This window comes from Hyperolius riggenbachi, chromosome 10 (assembly GCF_040937935.1).
Source record: "Hyperolius riggenbachi isolate aHypRig1 chromosome 10, aHypRig1.pri, whole genome shotgun sequence".
Lineage (NCBI taxonomy): Eukaryota > Metazoa > Chordata > Amphibia > Anura > Hyperoliidae > Hyperolius > Hyperolius riggenbachi.
Window position 1 is genome coordinate 146,156,049 of NC_090655.1, and position 23,678 is coordinate 146,179,726.

Sequence of the window (23,678 nt, forward strand, 5' to 3'; positions counted from 1 at the left end):
TGTTCAGTTTCCATTACAGTTCACACTCATAATGTGTGCGTTATGCAACTGACACCAGTGTTTCTCAAACCTGTACTCGTGACTCCCCAATGGTGCATGGTTTGCAGGTAACCTTGCCTATGCCCAGTGGGGGTAATTAGTGTCTCAGCTACATGGAATCCACCTAGTTGAGACACTAATTACCCCACCTGTGCATAGGTCAGGTTGCCTTCAAAACATGCACAGCTGGGGAGTGACGAGGACAGGTTTTGAGAAACACTGACCTAGCCTGAGGGCCCTTTCACACTGAAGCGGGCGGTGCAGTATTTTTAAGGCACACCACCGCTGTGCAATTAAAGTCTATGGAGGATTTCATACTACGACGTTCCACGTGCGACGCAACGGAAGCAATATTTTCTCTGCATCCCCGGCGCAGTTCAAGAACTACGTTGACGCTGCAGCACTGCGTTAAGTTGCAGCGAACGGCGGCGACTTGGAAGTCATGTTAGTCTATGGTGATGCGTGGATGTTTAAAAAATTACCAATGTGAGCAGAAGTGTATTTAAACAATACACCTCTGCATACCCAAAGAAGGAAGTGACAGCAAGCGCATCACTTCCTGCTTGGCCGGTAGCCAAACAGGGAACGCGGTGCAAAATGCCTCTGCATATCCCACAGCGAACTAAGGTTAGCTTATTAAGAAGAAAATAAATGGCTGGGTCATGGTCTTTCACATGGTGCTGTAAGCAAACTATGATGTACAGTATTATATATATATATATATATATATATATATATATATATATATATATATATATATATATATATATATATATATATATAATATCATGTGGTTACTGCTCAGAGGTTGGCAGGTACATGGGGTATATGTAGAGTGCTTCAAAATATTTCCAGGAAAATAGTATGTGTCCCTGGATAGCATTTCAGATGGCGAAGTGACCTTTCGAAGCCTAGACATATGCATAACAGCAGTAATAAACCAGTGTATATATACTCCTGAGGCACAGACAGATATGTCTAGTTAAAAATAAACTCCAGTTATACTATGCTTTACCTAAAAAAATAACTTGATAGTGAACTAAGTAAGAAAATAATTGCGCAGCCTCCCAATCCCAATCCATGGGGCAATGATTAGAGGGAAAGATAGAGTGCATAAATATGTACAGCACATGTGATGGGGTTCCATTTTGGATACACTGCAGACCCGATGAGGAAATGTAAAGTTGTATTTATTGTTATAATTGAAATCTAAAATGATTATATGGATAAGTCAAAAAGTTTGACCCTTCTTTCTCAAATCATTGCAGAATCTGCAATGATTTGAGAAAGAAGGGTCGAAATGCCTGTGCGTCATCATCAAGCAGACCTGTTTTTACTAATGTCTTTTTACTAAGAGCTATAAATAAAAAAACTTGAATACTGGATGGTGCGGACCTTTGATGATTGCTGATTACTTTCTGTCGTGAAGGTGTGGTGCCCTTTTCCACTATCTGCATTTTGCGATCTGATTCTGAATGCTTTCAGATCGCAAAACGTTAAGCATAATCAAATAGGGCCCATTTCCACTACTAAATGATGCGAATGCGGCTACCTAGCAGCATCGCATCACTTCCTCCGCCGGCCACATCACTTCCGCATCTCCCGATGCGGAAGTGTATTGGAGGAGATGGGACGCGGCTGCGGGACGACGCGGCCATGCGAGAATCTGCAACATGCTGCAGATTCTTGGATCGCTCCGCACAACATGCACGCAGTGGAAACTGTTCCATTGCCGTGCATGTGTTTCAGGACACCTATGTAGCCGCATCGCACCGCTCCTAGTGGAAACGGGCCTATAATGTCCCAGTTACAACTGCCATTTGGCTGCATTTTTGCTGTGATTCAGCTCCTATACTTTGTATAAGAGTGCAGGAAAATCTCATAGCATTCGTAACTGTTATGCGATTTTCCATCAATTTGGCAATTCAAAATATTTTCCCGCTTATTTTTTTTCCCCCCCTCCGGGCGAAAATTCAAAAGCACACAATCACGCATTACACCTGACAGATCTCAGCGGGATTGAGGTAGTGGAAAAATACAAACACGCCCGAAAAAAAGCACTACTGTAAATATTTTATTTATATTCATTAGGAATGTTTTGGACAGATCTATACAGTCAAATGCTGAATGGATTAACAAGTTTAGATATTATAATGAAATTGTTATGCTTCAGACAGAGGCGAGACTCTCACTACACCTATTTTGAAGCACTAGCAAGGAGAATGTGTCTAAACTTTGAAAGCTTGCATCTGTAAATACTGTGTATTATTAATTTACCCAGTAGAATGTATTGCCTGTGACATAAACCTTAAAACTCATTCAGTTCCGATGAATTTACAAATGTTGCCTGCCCTCATGTGGCCATGGTGAGAAACTACAATTTCAAATCCAAATTTGCAGAGTTTCTATTGTTGGAAATCTAATTGAACTACCCATGGTAGTACTTTCTTCTGAAAAGGAAACATTTATGTCATAAATTTATAAATAAAATGCTCTTGAAATAATAACTACAATACTACTGTGAAGTTGGGTTGTTTGTGTTAGACATCCTGGCTTCTAACAAGCACCTGTTTAAATTCTGCATGATGTCATGTCTCCATAAATAATCTGTCATGTAATCTCCCACCAAGAACACAGAGTGCAGACAGATTAGATTAATGGTGTGTGTCTGACATCCCCATAAACCGTGATAAACTGCAGGATAGGATTTTTATCATATGCTGATGCATGAACTGTAGAACTAAAAGTGTGTTGGTTATAAATCATGTTTCTTTTTCTCAAGATAAAACAGATGATGATATGTCTGCCCTTATTCAGGAGTTAAAGCTAATCTACACTGTAAATTAAAAATGTACAACAGAGTTAGTTCTGACGAGCTCAGCACTGCCCTGTATTACTCACAGACTCCTGCTGTATGTTTCTATAGGTAGTGGGCATGTGGCCTCCTTCTCTCCCAGGTGTCTATGTACTGCACTCAGAATTAGAATTGCATCACCAGTGCACATTTTCAGCATTCTTTGGTGGTCCTAACTCCAAAAGGCTAATGTTAGATGAGGTGTACATGCACTATGTATCTGTCAGAAGTGGGACCTGCCAAAAACCAGCCAGCAGCTATGGAGTCCTATCTCTAAGTGGCTGCTATGGAAAATTGGAAGGGGAATAGACTGCATTTCCACTATCTACAGAAAAATGCTGCAAAGATCAATACAGATTGGTGGTGAACTGTGCAGCATTAATTCTGTAATGCCTTTTTGTAATTTAAAGCTTAGATAAGCTTAAAGTGTTCCCAAAAGATAACTGAGAAAAGATCCTTTATAATAATAACACTAATAAAAAATAACAGTTAGTTTAGTTGCTAGTGGGTTTTTACCATCCAACACAAGTGTATCATACTCATATATCCAATGAAATAACTGCCTCCCCATCTATCAACACCCACGATGTAGTCATTTGAAAGCACACACATTTAGGGGGAGATCACTTGGGTGACAGAGGAGTATATGGAGCCCAAGACCATATGATTGTTTTCTATTTCAGTTGTTCTTGATGGCATATGTTATGTCCTGTATGCATGGAAAAGGAAGTAGGTACATATTTTTTTACTGTGCGGTTATTCTTTACTGACAAAAAGCAAGAAAATGGCATATTAGGAAAATGAAATTGCCTGAAGGCCATTAGAAACTCTTGGCGACTCCATATGCCGGAAGATTTTCCTAGTTGTAGCTAATCTACCATAACATTTCCTGAATCTCACAATTATACATTTTTATAAATCAATGGTCAATGTTATATACTGAAATATTAGTACAGTATCTCATGCCAGAAAGTTCACAAGCAGTTGGTCAGAGTGACGTGCTAGTGATGCTAGCGATGTTCTCATAAGACACAGGCATATCGCTGAACCCTGTGCTCATCTAAATGCACCTCTTATATAAATAGAGAGCTCGTAGGAGACGGGTATAATGCAGACAAGCTGAAGATCCAAAAGACCTGTAAAATGATAGCTAAAAACAACAAATACAACGGTTATAGTAATCAACTACAACTAAGTGCAGGGCATACATCTAGGTACAGATATTTACATGTCAGGAAAATGCAGTCTGTAAACTGTCTTGTATCACTGTAGACCTGTGAAAAGGTTGAGAAGGATATCTTAAAGTTTATTGACCTGCTTTGTTCAAACTACCAAAGAGGCCAAAAGCCCCCAAAAAACTAAAATAAAAATCAATATTCTCTGCAAGAAGATATGTGTAATCAGTTTATCCACTTTGTGTTTATGGCTATGTAAATGTCAAAGGAAAGCATAAACTGCATAGTGAAGTGCAAGAATCTTTAGTGACCAATCAAGTTATAGCTTAATGCCCTCACTCTCAAAGTGAAAGTCATGTTTTTTAAAGCTTTCTTTAGGTTTGTATTAGACCGAGGATTTAGAATTTTTCTATCGGAATTCCTGCCATCTACGTCCTTCATGTTGAAATTTCTCTTCAATTCCAATCATGCCACCAACAACAGGAATCCCACTCTTTAGCGGGAAGTAGGAAAGCTATAAATGGAAAAGGAATTTCATACATGAGGAGATAGGCAGTGCAATATTTTTTCAGAGGTTCAAACATCTCCCCTCTTTTCCAAAACTAATAAAGAGATGTGGCTTTCATTTCACTTAAAATTTACTTTGATTAGTTACAGTGGAGTTCTGCACTCATTACACTGCATATGTCAATACTTTTGTTGCTTAATGGTGTTCACATACATTTCTCTCCCACAGTACACGCCTTATGACTCATCATTATAGACACTGCAGACGAAAAAACTGATCCAAGCTTTCAGTATTGGATGATCACCTTTCTGACCAGCCAATATATGAAAACCTTGAATAACTGTATGTCTGAAGGCTGATGAATCAATGAAGCATCTAGTCTGCCTTTGTTAAGTATATATAGATCATCAGACAATTGCGTTTGCATCTTTTCACAACAAGACATTTTCAGCAAACTGTCTTCAATCCAAACTCTGATTGTTTCACTGATGACTGTTGTTTTCAAACTGTAGGTTCAGTAATCACAGTTAAGGGTACCACAGTATATTATTAAGTCTATTAAAAACATACTGTAATAGTAAGAGCAGTAATCCAGACCCACTAAAGTTTATAGTAGTCAGTCCCATGAGTAGTAGTCAAAATGTAAAAAAAGAAACATACTGTATTCTACCATTGGTTAGTAGAGATTACATCATGTGGTTGTGCTTAGAATCATGTTTGTTTGTTTGTTTTTATTAAAGACCTGTTGTAGGGAACTGTTTCTTTTTTGCTTCCAGAGAAAAATAGGCAAACCAAGAGACCACACATCTCATATGGTTACAATGTGAAAGTAGCAATAAGTGAAAATTATTCCCTAGAGTAAGGCAGGCTGAGGAAAGTCTTTGCTGACATAACAGTAGTCCTTTCTATCTTAAATACTTAACCTTCCATACTGTATGTGCTTGCAATGCATTTTCCCAATAACGATTAAAGGACAGCTATCAATAACCAAGTGTTATAAAACTACAGTGTAAATCTAATGTCTAAGTATTATGTAATAGCTTTGTAAGTATTTTCCCAGAAGTAAGCAGAGGTAAGTCTGTGTTTTATGTGAATATGCATCAGCCAGTGCTGGTCTCTGCACTTCTCAGAAAGTTACAGTGAAAGATGTTTAGCTTGTCTTGGTATCAGGTTTCACACACAATTAGCAGAGAAAGTTTACTCATTTAGCAGATAAGAGATACATAACTTTCTTTCCACTTAGCACAGCACAATGGTTTCAATGCATCTTCCTCAGACACTTCAGCCATTCCAAGGAGAAGGCACCTTATCTGGACAGCTTATTCAGAGAGAGAAATGTATACCTTTTGCTCTGACTGACTAAACTATACACACTTGGTTAATAGTTGCAGGGAGGGGGTATTACAAACACCTGTGCAAATTGGCTTTTCCATTCCTGATGCTGTCAGTGAATGAAATGGAGCGTTCTAAAAAAATAAAGGAAGAGATAAGAAGGGAAATGTTTACAACAGTACTTAGGAACACTTATGCTGGGAAAACACGGGTCGATCCGGCGGCCGATTAGCCGCCAGATCGACTCCCGCACCGTCCCCGCTCGTCCGCGCGTGAGTGCGGATCGATTACCGCTCGTCCCCGCCGGCACTCCTTATCAGCTGCTCGATTCCCTGCCATTGTCCGCCGGCGGGGATCGAGCGGGTGGGGGTCGAGCAGCGTGATCGGACCAGCTGAATATTATCAGCTGGCTGGATCAGCTGCTCGATACACGGTACAGAAACGTACCGTGTATCCCCAGCATAAGACAAACTATTCCCATCCCTGTAAAAAAAAAACTTGTTTATTGATAGTTGTCCTTTAAGTTATCAAATGAATGCTATACAGTTAAAGAACCAGTAATCTCCAAATCAAGCCAAGGTTAATTGTATCTATATGGTGAATCAGCAATACATCAACCACAATATTTTAACTGGTTAATAGCTTATCATGAACCATTCCATGCATGCCTTAACCACATCTGTACAAAGATGTTTTAGGCTAGTCAGCTTCCTGAAATATTAGATTTATTTCAGCTAGATGACCAGCACTAGCTTCCCATGATACGCAAAAGGTGGAGAGTGATATCTTCAAACTAGGGTAACTCCTAATTTAAAAATAATTTATTTTTACTTTATAGAATGTTTGCTGATAATGGGTACTGATTGGCAAACTGTCAAGTCAGTGATCCATCCTGCTGCCATTTGCTTTGCCTTTTCACTATCACTTACTCACAGCTTTATCAGACCATGGTAACATTTCCTTGTTAATTTATCATCTTGTTTCCTTCATAAGGGCATCTTTTTTTTTTCTTTCTTGTTAATTTTGCTAATGATTTCCTTTACTGAATATATTCTTCTTTTTTTCCTCTTTATCCATTCTTTCTTTAATACCTCACTTCTCATACTAACACTATTCTGTGCCCATCACATCACCATATTGCTGGTTACCAAACCTCAATGCACTGGTCTGTTGGGTTTGGTCGTTTCACTCACAGTGAAGCTGAATCTACGCTGCTGTAAGTAGACCACAAATTCTAACTTAACCACAACAGAAAATAGGCTGATTCCTTTCAGGTGGATAGTCATCTGCTTAGACTTATGTTCAGCTGTCTTTACTTTTCTGCTGGTCATTCTAAGTATTCCTGCGTCATTAACTCACTTTTATTCATGCCTGCTATTAAAAAATAATTTTCCCATTATAATTCAAACTATATCACTGAGTTTAACTAGAATAAAAAAGGACAAGATTATAAAACAAATAAACCAATGATTTAGGAGTGGACAATTTATAACCAATTTACATTTTCATTTTTGCATCAGCATGGTAAACCTTGTTATCAGATTAAACTTTTTTTTTTTTTTTATATATGTACAATTAAAATACATTCTTACAAAGCATTGCACGTTGGCTGATTTCAATCTACATAGAAATAAAATAGGTCATAATTGGACTTTGTGAAATGTCCTTTCTTTCCCAGTGGGAAGGATACTGAATATATTCTTCACTGGCCCATAGTAAAAAATTATATCAGTAGTGTGTTTCCTTGGTGTCTAAGTCTCCAATGCCTTGATGCCTTGGAGTCTAACACCCAATCAAAAATAAAAGAAGGATTTATTCTTATAATGTCTCGGTGGAAACACCAACAGTAATATCCAGTTGTATTTGTTTGATGCTACGTTATCCCTGAATGTTCTGTTTATTTTGTAACTTTTTTGTAACTTTAACAAGCATCAAATCTGTTTCATTTTCCTGTTGCAAACAAAGCTGTTTTGAAAGATCAAATGAACTGGAATACTTATCCAATGGAAAATAATACACTTCCGGAAAACACCTTTATAAAGTAATATATCTCCAATGAATATAATACATAAACACAAACAAATATGATTGCGACATGAAACAATGTAAATGCCCTGACTCCTGACTTTTTTATATACTGCCACAGCAGGAGAGGATCTTATGAATACAATCACCAAGTAAAAGCATCAGGGTCTCTCCATTCTATTGCTTGATTCTGTATGTGACTGTCACATGTCTGCATACTGCGCTCTTCATACTCTTTTTGACCATGTTTACTGTTTTCTGTGTCTTACCAACACATTTAAGACAGACTGATGACATGAGATGTTAGAGAACTTAATAAGATTGGACATCTACCATTCCATTTTAAAACCTTAAAGAGAATCTGTACTGTAAAATTCTTACAATAAAAAGCATGCCATTTTATTCATTATGTTCTCCTGGGCCCCTCTGTGCTGTTTCTGTCACTCTCTGCTGCAAACCTGGCTTGTAAGTACCAGTTTTAGGCAGTGTTTACAAACAAAAGACATGGCTGCTAAAAGCTTGTGATAGGCTCAAGTAAGCAGAGTGTGTGAGTCACACAGAGCTTGCAGGGGGCCTGGAGAGGGTGTGTATAGCTTCTATCCAATCACAAGTAGCACAGCACATTCCAGCAAGACTGCCTGAGCCTGACAGACTCGGCAGAGGAGAGAAGATTAGATCATATAACAGAGATAACACAGCCACTGTGCAAGTAGGAAAGGTGCAGTAAGCCAGATCATATTAGAACAGGCATAGGAACTTATAGGAAAGAAGAAATAAGGATGGAAATTTTGTTACAGAGTTTCTTTAAATAAATACCTGTGAATATATAATTAACACACCCCAAAAACTCAATAAATCACCCAGACTCTATATTTACACTAAGAGTGGCAAAAAGAAAGTGTATATTTTTTATATTTAACAGAATACTGATGTAGGGAATGTGGAAGAAATAGCATTACTTATTATTCCATTTTGTCACAGTGTGCATCAAGTATGAAAGTGTCTGAAAGAAGAACAAGATGTATTGCCCCACAGCAAACTAGCTTATCCTTGTATTTTCAAACCTGTATTAGTACCATTTCAGGTTGCATTCATTCCTATGGGCATCACAGGTAGTTTTTCCTTCTGACACTCTTAGAGGTTATGTTAGGCAAGTCAGCTCAGCTGTACATTTTGTCTGGTCCTCCAAAAAATACGACAAAAAAAGTGATATTTTTCTGTTTGAAAAAATATATTCCTAATACCAAAGAAAAAAGGTTTGCAAAGGCAAGTCACATTAATTTGCCGTTACAAAATGTTGTAAATTAGAACTAAATCAGATAAGAAGACAACCTAAAAAATTATTACATTGACATACATTAATTATTTAGCATAATAGATTTTTTCTATTAGTATCAATGAGCCCTGAACTTTCATCACAAATAGGAGCACTGATGTTAAATGACTTCTAGTCAATGCAGAATGTTTTACAAGCTCATGCCAGAATTGAAACGTTCAACCAAATCTGCTCTGGGTAATGTAAAGTTAAAACATTTTCTTGAAAACTTTATCTGTTACAAAATATACCAAGAACCAAAAGTCAATGTCATATTTTGATGTTCTGAAGCTAGTCCAATCAAACCTCTAAAGCAAAGATCCCCTCCAGCTCTTCAACATGATCCACAAGAATCTCTCTTTTTCTCCTAGTTTTCACCTAGATGATATTTTCACACCCAGTCAACATAATGTACAGTATTTTAAACCATCAGCATGCAAGAACACAGTCCAAATGACTTTGTTAGTATGTTTTTGCTTACTTTTTGATACTTTTTAAATTGCAAAGTACTGAAAGGTTATGTTAAAGAGAGGATGAAAAATAATCTCATAGGAGAAAAAGTTTATTGCATATTGGCCATCCATTATTCAACTTACTTTTTCTTCTAAGTCTTTTTCTAGCAGATGATTTTTCATCTTCTGTTTTATCACTTTTCAGCTCTTTGCAATTAAAGTACCAAAATTAGGTGAAAAGTATGGTCAACATTAATTTGGGTATTTTCTTGCTCACTGAAAGCTTAGCCTCTTGCCGACTGCTCCACGCCGATTGGCGTGAACAGTGCGGCAGCCCCAGGACCACTCCACGCCAAATGGCTGGGAATAAGGTTTGCAGGAGATCCGCATGGATGACGTAGATCTGCCCCACCATCAGTCTCCCAGCGGTGATCGCTGCTCGGAGACTGTTAGACAGCAAAACTGTCGTCTAATAGGACTGTACAGTGCTGCGATATAAGGCAGCGCTGTACTGGGGACAGAAGGGGGATGTTAAAAACAATTAAAAAATAAGGAAATTTAATAAAATAAATAAATATTTATAAAAAATAAATAAACATTCCTGGGGGCCTCACAAACAGAGAACAGGGGGGGGGGGGGGCTATTTTGTAAAAAATGGCCTGGTCACTAGGGGGGCTTAACACCGCAGTCCTTAAGTGGTTAACCACTTAAGGACCGGGCTATTTCTCTGTGATCTGTGCTGGGTGGGCTCTCCAGCCCACAGCACAGATCACCTTGCAGGCAGGGCGATCAGACTTCCCCCCTTTTTTCCCCACTAGGTGGATGTCCTGCTGGGGGTGTCTGATCGCCGCCGGCTATTTTGCTGTAGTGGGGGGGCTCCTCAAAGCCCCCCTCCGCATCGCTGTTCGGCCTCCCTCTCTTTCCCTCCCTCCCCTCCTTCCCATGGGCGGCACAGGACGGCGATCCGTCCTGCACCGCCTCTGATAGGCTTCAGCCTATCAGATGCCGGCAATCCCAGGCCAATCAGAGGCCGGGGATCGCCGATCTCCTTTATGGCGCTGCTGCGCAGCAGCACCGTGTGACGTAAACACTGGGGATTTTTTACCCTCGTGTTTACATTTAGCCTGCGAGCCGCGATCGGAGGCTCGCAGGCTGTTCACAGAGCGGCCATTTCCATGTAAAACCACTTACGACCTGCCGCCGCCTATCGGCGTTAGGCGGTCATTATTTTATTGATAAGGTGTGAAAATATACCCTAGGAGAAAAATTAGGAGAAAAGGTGAAATGAAATAGGGCCATAGAGGTTAGCTGAAAGATAAAATTAAATAACTTATAAGCTAGAATTTTTGATTATTATTACTTTTTAATGCATAGTTTGTCATATTCCCTTATGTGATCTTTGGATCATTGGCAGAACAAGGATGGGGATCTCTGCTACAACAAATAGCCATAGTCTTGATACTTCCTTTAAAATGTTTAGTATTTAATTTGGTAATTCTGAAATTATTCATTTGTATGTTAAATAGAATCTCAGATTTAATTTTGCATGACTATAATACACTATAAATGCAAAATCATTAGAGGTTTGATTGTTTTTCAAAAGTTGTTTTAAAAGCATGCAAAGGAGAGTTCGAAAAATGTTCTGTGTGTATACAATTAACTCATGTACATTTCCCTTTTAATAAAAATAAATGTTATGCAAGCATGATCTACTGCTACAGATTCTGATGACACCTCAAATGGCAAAATATAAATAGTACAGCAAAAAAATAAATGATAACAATGTTGTTGTTATACTGGCTTGTTTCACTTGATGTGATTTTTTTAGTTAACGTTTGTATTTACACTGGCATCTGCTAAATTATTTTCTCTTAATGCCTTTCTAGTCTTCTTAGAAAATGATTAATAATTGCACTGTAGTGATGATCATAATAATAACAATAATAACAACAACAACAACAATAGTTTGTGAAAGGAGCAATCTAAGTTGTACATACCCTCATTATTCTTACACTGAGATTTTGGGGAACCGGTGTAATGGTTTTCAGTTATACTACTTTCTGTAACAAGTCAGAAAAAATAATTATGAATGGTACTGCTTCTGTAACACTTGACATGAAGCACCAAACTCCGCAATGGGCATGATTCACAAAGCTTTTTCACCTGTTTTTCTCCTGTTTTCACCTTTCACCTTTTTGCTCTTTGGGAGCTTAAAATGTAATATAATTAAGATAGGAAAGGTAATATTGAAATGGAATTAATCAGGAACAATTTAATGTGCTGAAAGGTTATTTTTATTAATCAGGTGATAAGTCATTTATGAGAAGTTTTTTTTAATTGAGTCCATTGTGTAGTTAAATTTGCGATAGATAACACTTCACACACTCACGTTGCATTTTACACAATCTTTTTTTTCTGGCTAAATTTTGTAGTATTGTTATATTTTGCCATTTGTCTAAATAAAAAGCTTTTTTTTTTCATCGTCAGTAGTTGTTTGTTTGCATTAATTGTATGTGGCTTGACATTAATTTGTTAGGAATATTCCCAGATAAATGTGGGATTGTTTTCAGTGATAATCTTACGTCATCGTGTATTGGAGACCTAAACCATGTTGTAGCAGATCTTCACCTCCCCCTTTTCTACATTGCAGTAACATCCCAGTTAAAGATCCTCACGTAGACATTGCTTCTCCAGTATATCAGGCTGTGCTTAAAAATCAGGTCAAAACCGAGAGTGAGATTGAAGACTGGGCACGTCGTGCTGCCAACCTGCAGTCAAAGTCATTCCGTGTCCTTGCACAGATAACAGGAACAGAATACAGTAAGTGGGCTTTACTACCTATTAATTGGCATGCTTCTAAATCATGTTAGTAATTTTTACTTCTTCCTTGTGAATAAGTGTTTGATTCTTCTACATTGTTATAATTGTTATGTATTTTGATAGGATTAAGTATTATTGCTCAAATCAGTAATTCTATCTTTATTATGCAAAATGTATTATTTCTGCGTGTGGGTGAGGGCCTGCAGGCTTTACGTAAAATGGTACCCTTCCATAAGTACAGCTGCAGGGTCTGATAAAAACTGGACCAATGTGACCTGTTGCTGTGTAGAATTGGACCTCCCAGCATTGGCTAAGCACAAAAATCATTATTTAAACCATGAGCAACATTTCACTTTTAAGTGAAATTAATTTGTCTTGCTTTAAATAATGTTCTCACTATACACAATGAAAATGGTCCAGACAGTGGACCAGTGAGGAGCCCCAGTGGGAGCATCAAAGATGCTTTGATGGGGCTCCGAGATACAGTAATTACAGTGAGATACACTGTAATTACAGCCTCAGCACTTGCAGCGAGAGGCAGTGGATGTCCAGTGGTGGTAGGTAAATTGATCAGGGCTAATTTTTGCAGCTTCGGGGGGTCGTCGACGATGTGCAGTGGCCCTGACGGGGAGCTCTGGGGGTCTCCTTATTAAAGATGCAGCGCGATGATGTGCATTAGCATGTTTAGAGCTGCTCTTTGCAGGTCTAAGCTAATGCTCATGTCTGACGGGAAGCATCACTTCCCTGCAGCATGAACAACGTAATAGGATAGGGTGTAAAGAACTCGCTAGGTGATAATATCGTCCAAGTGAGTTCTTTACCGCCGGAAAAGGGATGTGTTCAATTAAATGGGATTAGGCGATGCTCCCATCGCCTAATATAAGAGTTCAGCAATAGGATATGGCCCTGAGTGTCTTAAGAAGATTCCACAGCTATCTTAGGGGATTCCCTTTCTACTGTAGGTGTTACGCTCGGTGGTATATTCTCCAGTCAGCACATAATGCAGATCCTGACCTGAAGGAGACACGCAAGCACAAGGAACCAGGATATCCCCAGTTGTAGTGGAGGAGAGGACAGACTCCAGTAGGAGATGTGACGCACAGAGCAGGCGTAGATCAGAGCAACCACAAACAATACTTAACAATAGTGGCTCAGCGCAAAAGTAGCGTGGAGCGTATAAATTGTATAAATCAGAACTCAGAAAGGCAGGGACAGGTAGACAGAATGAATGCTTGCTAAACTAGTCACTGCCACAGTGAAAGCAAGCGCTCATAACAGGACAGACTGAAACGAGGTAGCCAATCGTGAATGCAGCAATGGCTTACCTCACAAGGACAGGACAGAATATTCAGGAAATAGCAGAATCTAAGGCAGGTAAATGCTATACATACAAATATACAATAGATATGATATTCCTAGCGTATTATAATTACAGCTATCAATGAAACTACAAACGACTGACTAACATATGTATATATCGGCGATGAACCAATATATAACATAAGCTAGGAACACTGGCTAGGAACTGGAGCAATACAGGGAACAGGACTAGGAAGGATTCGCTACTTCTACGCAGAAGTGAGCGCAATCCACGCAAGGTAACAGGAACAGGACTGAACTAACTAAGCACGGGTGATCACGATAAGCGCAACCTACTGAATCGTGCTAAAATTGACTGACTGAACACAGGATATAAACAGTTTAAGTACGTATATATCAGCAGCACTGATATGTTAATGTAACACGAATACAAGGAAAATAACAAACGCGCTAGTATGCGTATATAACGGCGATTAACCAATATATGATGCAAGACTAGCAAAGTAACAAATACTGATAAACAGGAACAGGACTAGAAGGACTCACTGACTCCTACGCAGGAGATTAGTGCAGTCCACATGAATTACACTAGAACCAGGAACACGGTCAGGGCCCAGAGTAACAGCGAGACAGGCTGATGCTGAAACTATGACAGCCCATGGAGCATTGCAGGAAACAGCTCTTTATACTGAGGTCATCCAATGGGAGCAGACATGCAGATTCCCACACAGGTGAATGATAATCAATCACAAGCTGAAAGCAGGAAAAGGCAGACAAAACTATGCAGCCTGCATGAAAGGAATTGCAGCTTCACTGCAACAGACAATGTTTGATTTCACAAGAGCATGTTAAACTGCAATGAACTGCAGAGCGACTGCAGATGGAATCAACACTTAGTGTGAGTGCAAGCAAAACTATGCGAGCAAATGCATGTAAAGAAATCAAAGACTGCTTGTCTACAGAACAACTGCAGCCAGCAGTACATGCTGCAGAAGTGATCATAACAGTAGGTCCATAAGCCAAGTAATCAATTGCCAGTTATCTTAGCGTTAGATATGTCTTTTCTCTTAGCAAGTTATGTTATTTCTGTAATAAATATTCGAACAGATCTAATAATATTTCTCTCACTTCATTAAGGTTTACTCTTTTTGCTTCTTTCCTACAGTGCAAGACCCTGATGAAGATGCACTTAGAAGATCAAGGTAGGCAACTAGCAGCAGAACAATGTGGCCATCTTAATAGATAACAAAATGCATAAAGCTCTGAAGCAAAATTAATAAACACAAGTTAATATCAGATTTAACATCTATGTTAATCTGCTATTGATTTTCAAATTGGCAATAGTTCACAGACCCAAACAAATAGTGAACTATGTTTTTTCTTATAAAATACAGAAAACCTGTTTCTAAAGAATTCATCTATAAATGATGTTGTGGCTTGTTGACATGTGAGCAATTTATTTGGATATGATTACCTAGATGTAAAAATATGTACATTTCATTATACCTGCAAGAGCTTATCTTACTAAAACTGTAGAATAGACTAAAAAAAATCCTAAAATGATGTAAAAAGTTGTGTATGGTATCGTGTTAATAGTTAATATGCACCTGCTAAAGTCAAATGTTATTGAGGTGAGATGTAAATAATTCCAAGCTGATGTTGATTTATGCATATGCAGTATACAAATGTATGCAGCTTAAAAATAGACCATTTGAATCACGCCGAGCTGGAATTTGGCTGGTCCATCTTAAAGTTGCATACATTTGTATACAAAATTTGCATAATCTTGCATCAATTCAGAATTATTTTCAAATTATTGGCCATCCCTAAATGTTACACAGTTAACTTAGGTGAAGCTTATATGAAAAAGCAATGCCTGCTGGACACTGGCATGCAGTGATTACCTTTTGACCCCGGCTGTTCCCCCTGTTGCAGCTACTGCAGATGCTACAATAGATGGTTTTGTTTGTTAATGGAATCAAAGAAAATATTATAAAACAGCACAGCTTTTCCAGAAATAAGTATATACAAAGCTATACCCAGATCATTTAATACATATTAATCATGGATCACTGTAGGTTCCCTGAAATATAACCTCTGTCCAGGTAATATATTATTACCTAGACAACCTGCTCCCCTTCCCAGTAGCCTAGCAATTATAGTGCAACATAGTAAAAAACCTCTAAGTACTTAAGTTATGATGTGCTCAGTAGTAATGATATGACCAAGGATTCAGATTTTCAGACCTCTCTATGATGCACTTCCTTCTGATATGAGAGACATGGCAAAGCTTCTGTTACCCACCCCTCCTAATCTGAATGTAAGAAGGGACATAATCAGCCTGACAATAAACCTTTCTTATGTAGCAGTCAATGTAAGGGAGTTTTGCTACCCTCGGGGGGTGAAGTTTGGATGCCACAGTTTTCTGAATCAGACAATGAGCACTACACCATTATTGGAGGGGCTAAAAGTGGCCATCATTTAACTGTTGCTGCGCACATCAAAATGACAGTGTTTAGGGCCCTTTTTTTAATATATACAGAAAACTGTACAGGAATAATGATGAAAATTTAAAGAGACTCTGAAGTGAGTCTACAAGCATGTGTTTACTGCAAAGCACATTACATAGTGCTAAACTGCCACTATCCCGTGGCCAAACGAGGGGGTTTTACCCCCCAAATCCCCCCTATGAGCTGCAGCTCTGCCTCCATGTGCATCAATTGCTGCACGGATCTCCTCCTCTGCCCCACCCCTCTCTGTGAAGGCAGATTGAGAGGAGCGGGAGATCAGCGGGGATTGACGCGCTGGGAGGCAGAGCTACAGGGTTAAGCTCTGCCTCTTCAGGAAGTGCTCCGCCGAGGTTACAGAGGGGATTTGAGTGGTATAAACCCCTCGTTTTGCCGCGGGATAGCGATGGTTTAGCACTCTGTAAGGTGCTTTACAGTAAACACATGCTTGTAGACTCACTTAAGTCTCTCTTTAAAGTGGACCCAAATTAAAAATACAAGATTTCAGAAATAAAATCTATTTTCTAGCTTATAATAATAAATAGCAGCCTTTTTTCAGTTGCATGATGACAAATATAAAATATTTTACATTTATTGGAGGAACCCCTCCCTTCCTTTCATATTTCCGGGACAGAATCCGGCAGACTGGTGGAGGAGATAAAAAACAAAAACAAAACACAGGCTGCTACTGATGATGTCACGGGGAGGTGATCTCAGCTTGTGTGAGATTTCACATAGACGACGCCCCTGTGAGGGAGGGTAGCTGATGACAAACACACCCATGATCTAAAACCTCCTACTAAGCTCAGAAGTAATGGCTGCCACCTGTATAACCCTAGTTATGAAAAAAGAAGGGTGAAAAGCATGCACGGAAATGCTCATAGGCTTGAAGGAGTGTTTATTTATCTTTGTATTTGTCAGAGTGGTGCAACTAAATATTTTGAATTAAAAAAAATGTTTGGTTTGGGTCCGCTTTAAGTGAATTTAGAAAATAGCTTTTAAAACATTTTGTACATTTACCTTAAGCATTGAAGCATGCAAATCTACTTTTATGTTCAGTCCAATAAAAATGTTGAGATCATTAAGTGTTCATAAAATCTCTGGATAAACTTAATGCAACAGTCACTGTCTTTTAGTTTCTTTTAAATTAATCTACCCTTTTTTTCTAAAGAAAAATAAGAATTTCAGGTGGATACCCTTATTTTCTCAGTAAGTGATGGCTGGTTGTGCTAGGCATTTTTGTATTAAGTCTGCATTGTAATATTAAGCTGGCTATAGGCATATGAGGGTTGTCAAATGTGGAGGCCAGAAGAAACGGCACAGAGGATGCTCAGCTTGGATAAGTTTGCTTATCCATTGCAACATTAGAGAGGTATAAGGGAGGTGTGAGCGATGTCAGGTTCCAATCTTTCCCAGACAAAACAGCAGTCATTAATTGAGAAGATCCAACCTGGCCATTTGTTCTTCCCAGTCGGACTTGGGCCTGGTCAATGCAGATGTGTGTACTGTGCAAGCATCAGATTTATTACACAATTAAATGCTTGGACTGGGTGGCTTATTATCTGATGTTTGTACTCAAATTTACATATACATAAACCGAACCAGCTAAAATTAGCTGTATATGAACGCTCTTTAAATATGGCTTTGACTCCTCCTGACCATTGAGTTAAATCTATTATTCACTAGTAAAAAATAAATGTAGACACATAATAGCATGCGCACTTAAGAAAAATCAAAGACTAATAGCTAGATTATTAGCTATCTTAGCAAATGTAGGTGAATATCCAAATAAATTGCTTTATCTCTAGGCAGGGGAGTGAAGGTCACTATCCCTAACCCCTCTCTTTATTCCTCCCCTCTCTTTCTTTCTGTTTCTCCATGCCACAGGGAAAAGTTTGAAACGGAACGTAACAGCCCACGCTTTGCCAAATTGCGCACCTGGCATCATGGCCTTTCAGCACAAATCCTTAATGTTAAAAGTTAAATGCCCACGTGTAACATGATATCTATTGAAAAGCAATAAAACACTCTCAAATGTCCTGCATCTGTATGCAGAGATAATCTATCGTATATATAAAATATAAATATATAAATAGAAAAAAATAACCCACAGGGACGTGCTCTAGTAGTACCTGTCATTAGCCTATTTTTCTGTTAGGCTTTTAACCCACTGTTGTCAAACATAAAAATAACAGTTTTGATATTTGCTTTGTGTTGCATTTAAATTGTAGAAGTGCTGTTTGAAATCATGTAGCTCTAGCACTTCATTTACTTCAAATAAAAAAAAGCTAAAAAAATCAAACTAACCTTTGTCAGGTGTTGTGTGATCTTTGTAGATAGTAATGATTCGGAAAGTAGGGATGAAAACATTTGTTGTAGGCCTTGGAAGGATTCATGCCTGCTATGCAGGTGGGTGATGGACAGTGGTATGGTGGAAGAGAAGAGATTCATGGTGGTCAGTGATTTGAATGGAAATATAAGTTAACTGATATATTTTTTTCTGTAGTTTAAATGATAAGAGTGCATTAAAGCTAAAGGTCCGTCTGTGTTAAAGAACTACAATACTCAAAAAAATTTGCCAACAGACATACGACTGAATTATTCTCAATGTCTTCCTATATAGCTAGAGTAGAAGTAGAATGGGTTTCTTCAGGAAAGTATCATCTCCCAGAAACCCTTGCATTTTTTAAACTCTTTGATCCCTCATGTGGTGGGCACTGGCAATATCTGTACATTTAGGGGCCTTGTTAATGATGGTGCACATAGTTGTTGTAAGCAAATAGTTAAGGTTTCATAGCGTTTGTGTGCCTTTTATTGTTATAATCCAAAAACACTCAACATTTCTAATATTCAAGAATAGTTAGTAAGAGAAGCTCCTGGACATCTCCATATATATAAATATTTGTTTCTATTTGGTAGATCATAAAGTAAGGTAGTCATTAATGGTTTATCATCTAATATGCAGATATCAGTTTATTTTTTTATGGTAGTGATGCAACAACATATGTCTATGAGAAATATGTGGTCAAGTTTATTTTTAAACCTTATCGCTTGTTGGGTATAGATATTAGTTATAGGCATTGCATTTGGATTTAAGTGAGATGATGATGCTACTCTTTAGTATCAGCTATATATTTTTGCATATTAACAAATGCCTAGACTTGTTACTTCTATCAAAATGCATTCACTAGGGTGTTCCTAATTAGACATTTTATGATGATCCAGGATGATGTAATATAAGTTTTATGAACTGAATATGATGTTGTGGTGCCTAGTTGTTTGATTTACAAATTAACTTTCTCGTACTGCTTTTGCTCATGATATTCTGTAATAGAGCCACGTTATGTGTTGGTGTTTTGTGTTGTGAAAATAAAGTGGTTCATTAAAACAAACTGTATTTGCTCAAATTAATTAACAAGGGTGATTGACAAAAGCAAAAGAATGTGGTAAAATCAATAAGCCTAAATGATCTGCAGATCGCAATATTGGAGGGCACATACATCCATTTCTACCAAATTATGCATATGTGCAAATAAAACATGGAACATCATCAAGTTAACTTCAATCAAGTAGTCTAATAGTTTTAGAGGTTTTAATGTTTTTGTTTTTTTTAAACCTGAAGAAGTACAGGATATGACTTTTGAAGGTTTCCCAAAGCAATTAAATGGCAACTGGGTTTCAACCCTGGCCTGGGTCTTTTCAGACCGACCTTGGCAAGGCAAGATCTGATACAAGTTCTACAAGCAGCAATTGTTTAATTGCACCTGCATGCATGCACCTTATTGTAAGATTTTTTTTTAAATTAAATTCTAGGTTATCCTAGATGCATTGTTAAGTGTTTATCTGCAGGTGTGTGCATGCAGCTGCAACTGCACTACTATTATTTCACTAACTTTTAGACAAACCTCACTATGCTCTCATATGAGCCAGGCAAGAATTACTATGCCCTGTTTACTGTCTTTTAGGCCTGCCAGGGTGTAGATTTTAGTTTGCCATCGTGGTGTGCTCCCTTTGCTCTTGCAACCATCCCCACCACTGTCTAATGACAGCTGAGCTTCATGCCCCAGTCAGGAGCAAGAGCCTGTGATCACAGTGAGCCAATCACAGTGATCTCAGCATTAAAATGAAGGATAATAAAGGTTCTTAAAGAGAACTGAAGTTGGTTCTAGAGGGGGGGGGGGGGGCAGATGGGACACATAGGTATGTTCTCTGCCTTATGGCATGCCTCTGTGTCCCCACACCGCAGCTCTCTGCCCTCCCCCACAACCTCGCTATAGCCCCCTGAGGCTACCGACAATATTTGTAGCTATCTTGAGGGTAAACATTGAGGAGAGGGATTCCCTGTTCAGAACGCCCACCAGGGACATTTTTGCAGGGTCTCCAGAGCTGCCATTAGGCAGCTCTCTCTCCTAGCCCCCCTCCTGCTGCTATCCCGCCTCACTGCAAACTGGTGAGAGACACACAGTCTCTCCTTGCAGCATCGTGACACAGAGGTCATGAAAGTGTAAGTGGGCCATTACAGCCCCCAGTATCTATGTAGTTAAAAGAGGTGCCAAAAGAGTAAAATGAACTAAAAAAGTTAAAAATTGCTTGGAAGGCAGCGGTGGATTTACCTCCTTAAAGCAGACACATAAACTGTCAATTTCAAAATGACATACATTTATTAGATATTCCACAAAGTATTGCAACGCGTTTCACAGATATAATCCCACTTCTTCAGGCAATATAAAAAGGACTATATACAGTGAATGGTCAGGGATGCACAGAGGCGCCTGGTGCATCCCTGACCATCCACTGTTTGCACACCTGAAGAAACGGGATTATACCTGTGAAACGCGTTGCAATACTTTGTGGAGTATCTAATAAACTTGTGTCATTTTGAAATTTACAGTTTATGTGTCTGCTTTAACCACTTGCCGACCGCGCACTCATACTGCGCGTCGGCAAAGTGGCAGCTGCAGGACCAGCGACGCAGTACTGCGTCGCCAGCTGCAGGCTGATTAATCAGGAAGCAGCCGCTCGCGCGAGCGGCTGCTTCCTGTCAATTCACGGCGGGGGGCTCCGTGAATAGCCTGCGGGCCGCCGATGGCGGCTCGCAGGCTAAATGTAAACACAAGCGGAAATAATCCGCTTTGTTTACATTGTACGGCGCTGCTGCGCAGCAGAGCCGTAAGGCAGATCGGCGATCCCCGGCCAATCAGCGGCCGGGGATCGCCGCCATGTGACAGGGGACAGCCTGTCACTGGCTGCACAGGACGGATAGCGTCCTGTGCAGCCCCGATCCCCAGAGGAGACAGATAGGAGAGGGAGGGGGAGAATGTCGCCACGGAGGGGGGCTTTGAGGTGCCCCCCCCCGCAACACCCATCAGGCAGGAGCGATCAGACCCCCCCAGCACATCATCCCCCTAGTGGGGAAAAAAGGGGGGCGATCTGGTCGCTCTGCCTGCACCCTGATCTGTGCTGGGGGCTGCACAGCCCACCCAGCACAGATCACCTAAAACAGCGCTGGTCCTTAAGGGGGGGTAAAGGGTGGGTCCTCAAGTGGTGAAGGAGGTAAGTCCATCGCTGCCTTCCAAGCAATTTTTAACTTTTTTAGTTAATTTTACTCTTTTGGTGCTTCTTTTTACTACATAGATACTGTGTCCACCCCTGGTGGAGGGGTGTTATACCCTCTTTTTTCCTATCTACAGAGAGTGACTTCTTAATCCTGAGTGGGTACAGGTCTAATCTCCTCATCTGCAGTTACACTGGTTGCCTTTGAGGTAACCCTGGTTTGTGAGTATATATTCTTGTACTCTTTTAACATATTACAATTGCCAGTACATACTACACTATATCGGGCTCTTGGTTTTCCTCCTTCTATTACGGCCCACAGGAGCAGCAGGGAGCAGCGTTTTTTGAGGCTACTTGATCCGCTCAGTTCCCCCGGATCAAAGTAGCCTACTTTTTTTTATTTTATGAGCTCATCTCAGACTGTCTTTAAAGCGGATCCGAGACGAAAAATCTATCTATATCTTATATAAAGTTTAGATGGTTTACACAGCAAATCTAGCTGCAAACAGTTTTAATAGAATATGATCATTTATTCCTGTGATACAATGACAGCAGCCATGTTGTTTGTAAACATTACACAGAGGAAGGCTTATCTGTATCTTGAGCCATCAACCTAATCCTCTCTCCTCCTCCCTCCTCCCCTCTGCCTCTGAAATCAATGGCTAGTAACATCTCCCCCTCCTCCTGCCCAAACTGAGCTCCCATGAGCCCTTGCTACTGCCAAGGTTCTCTGAAAACCTGTGGGCATGGCTTTTTTAGTTAATAGGGAATTAGAGTATTAAAACAAAAACAAAAAAGTATTTGGCTTGAGGAATGCCCTATAAACAATAGGAAAGGAACACAATTATGCAATATGTAAAAGTTCACCTCGGATCCACTTTAAGGAAACCTGAAGTCAGAGGGGTACGGGGGGGGGGGGGGGCTGCCAAATTTGTTTTCTTTTAAACAATACCACAATACCAGTTGCCTGGCAGCCCTGCTGATTATTCTGGCATCAGAAGTGTCTGAACTACACATGTGAAAAAAACATGCAGCTAATCTTGTCAGACTTATATCAGAAACATATGATCTACAGGCTTGTTCATGGGCTATCTCTAATAATATTAAAGGCAGAGGATCAGGCAAATGGTATTGCTTAAAAGGAAATAACTATGGCAGCCTCCAGATTCTTTTCACGTCAGGCACCCTTTAAGGGGCCAAAGCCTGCCGATCCTTAACGGGTATAAGCCAAGTTCAGTCAAATTTATATTTATATGTATTTAATAGAACATTGCTTTATATAAATTAAGCATAAAGAGAATAGGTAAAAAAAACCCATTGCAGTTTTTGCAAGACAAAAAAAGGGAAGTTCCTGCCGCATGAATTCACAGTTTCTCAATTCCTCCTTAGCAGTCTCTCCCTGCCTACTCACAACCACTCTCTCCCCATCCAGTCACTCTGAAGCTGTGATAAAAGGGAGGTGTGGCTACAGCTTACAAAGAAGTTAACCTTCCTAGTGCATGCTTATGTGACTAAAGAGAAAGCAAAGGATTAAAGTTGTAGATATTTTCATGTTTACTCTGCAAAAACTTTTTATACATAATTAACATAAAACAATGGTCTGTTGGATGTGTATAAAATGTTGTACATATCTAGGACTTTAAGTTCTCCACTGTAAAATTTAAATCTGACACACAAAACTTAACTGATAACCAGAAGTTATGTTTTTTTTCAGTGAATTTACAAAATGTATATAGGGGTATACAATAGGCAACTAAGGAACTAGTACGTTATTACTC

At 39.3% G+C, this 23,678-nt stretch overlaps 1 protein-coding gene across 4 annotated transcripts in view; it reads left to right on the top strand.

The window, feature by feature from the left end:
* Nucleotides 1–23,678, top strand: part of LDB3 (LIM domain binding 3) — a 332,821-nt gene that overhangs the window by 190,555 nt on the left and 118,588 nt on the right. Inside the window, exons 7-9 of one of the 4 annotated variants that reach the window (XM_068258599.1) lie at nucleotides 12,351–12,520; nucleotides 15,006–15,042; nucleotides 18,235–18,386. The exons of 2 other annotated variants lie outside the window; for them this stretch is intronic. In XM_068258599.1, coding sequence (XP_068114700.1) covers nucleotides 12,351–12,520; nucleotides 15,006–15,042; nucleotides 18,235–18,331 — 304 coding nt within the window. In that variant the 3' untranslated portion in view covers nucleotides 18,332–18,386. Of the gene's footprint in view, nucleotides 1–12,350; nucleotides 12,521–15,005; nucleotides 15,043–18,234; nucleotides 18,387–23,678 lie in introns of those variants that run through there. One more of the 4 variants, XM_068258600.1, reaches the window with a different exon arrangement.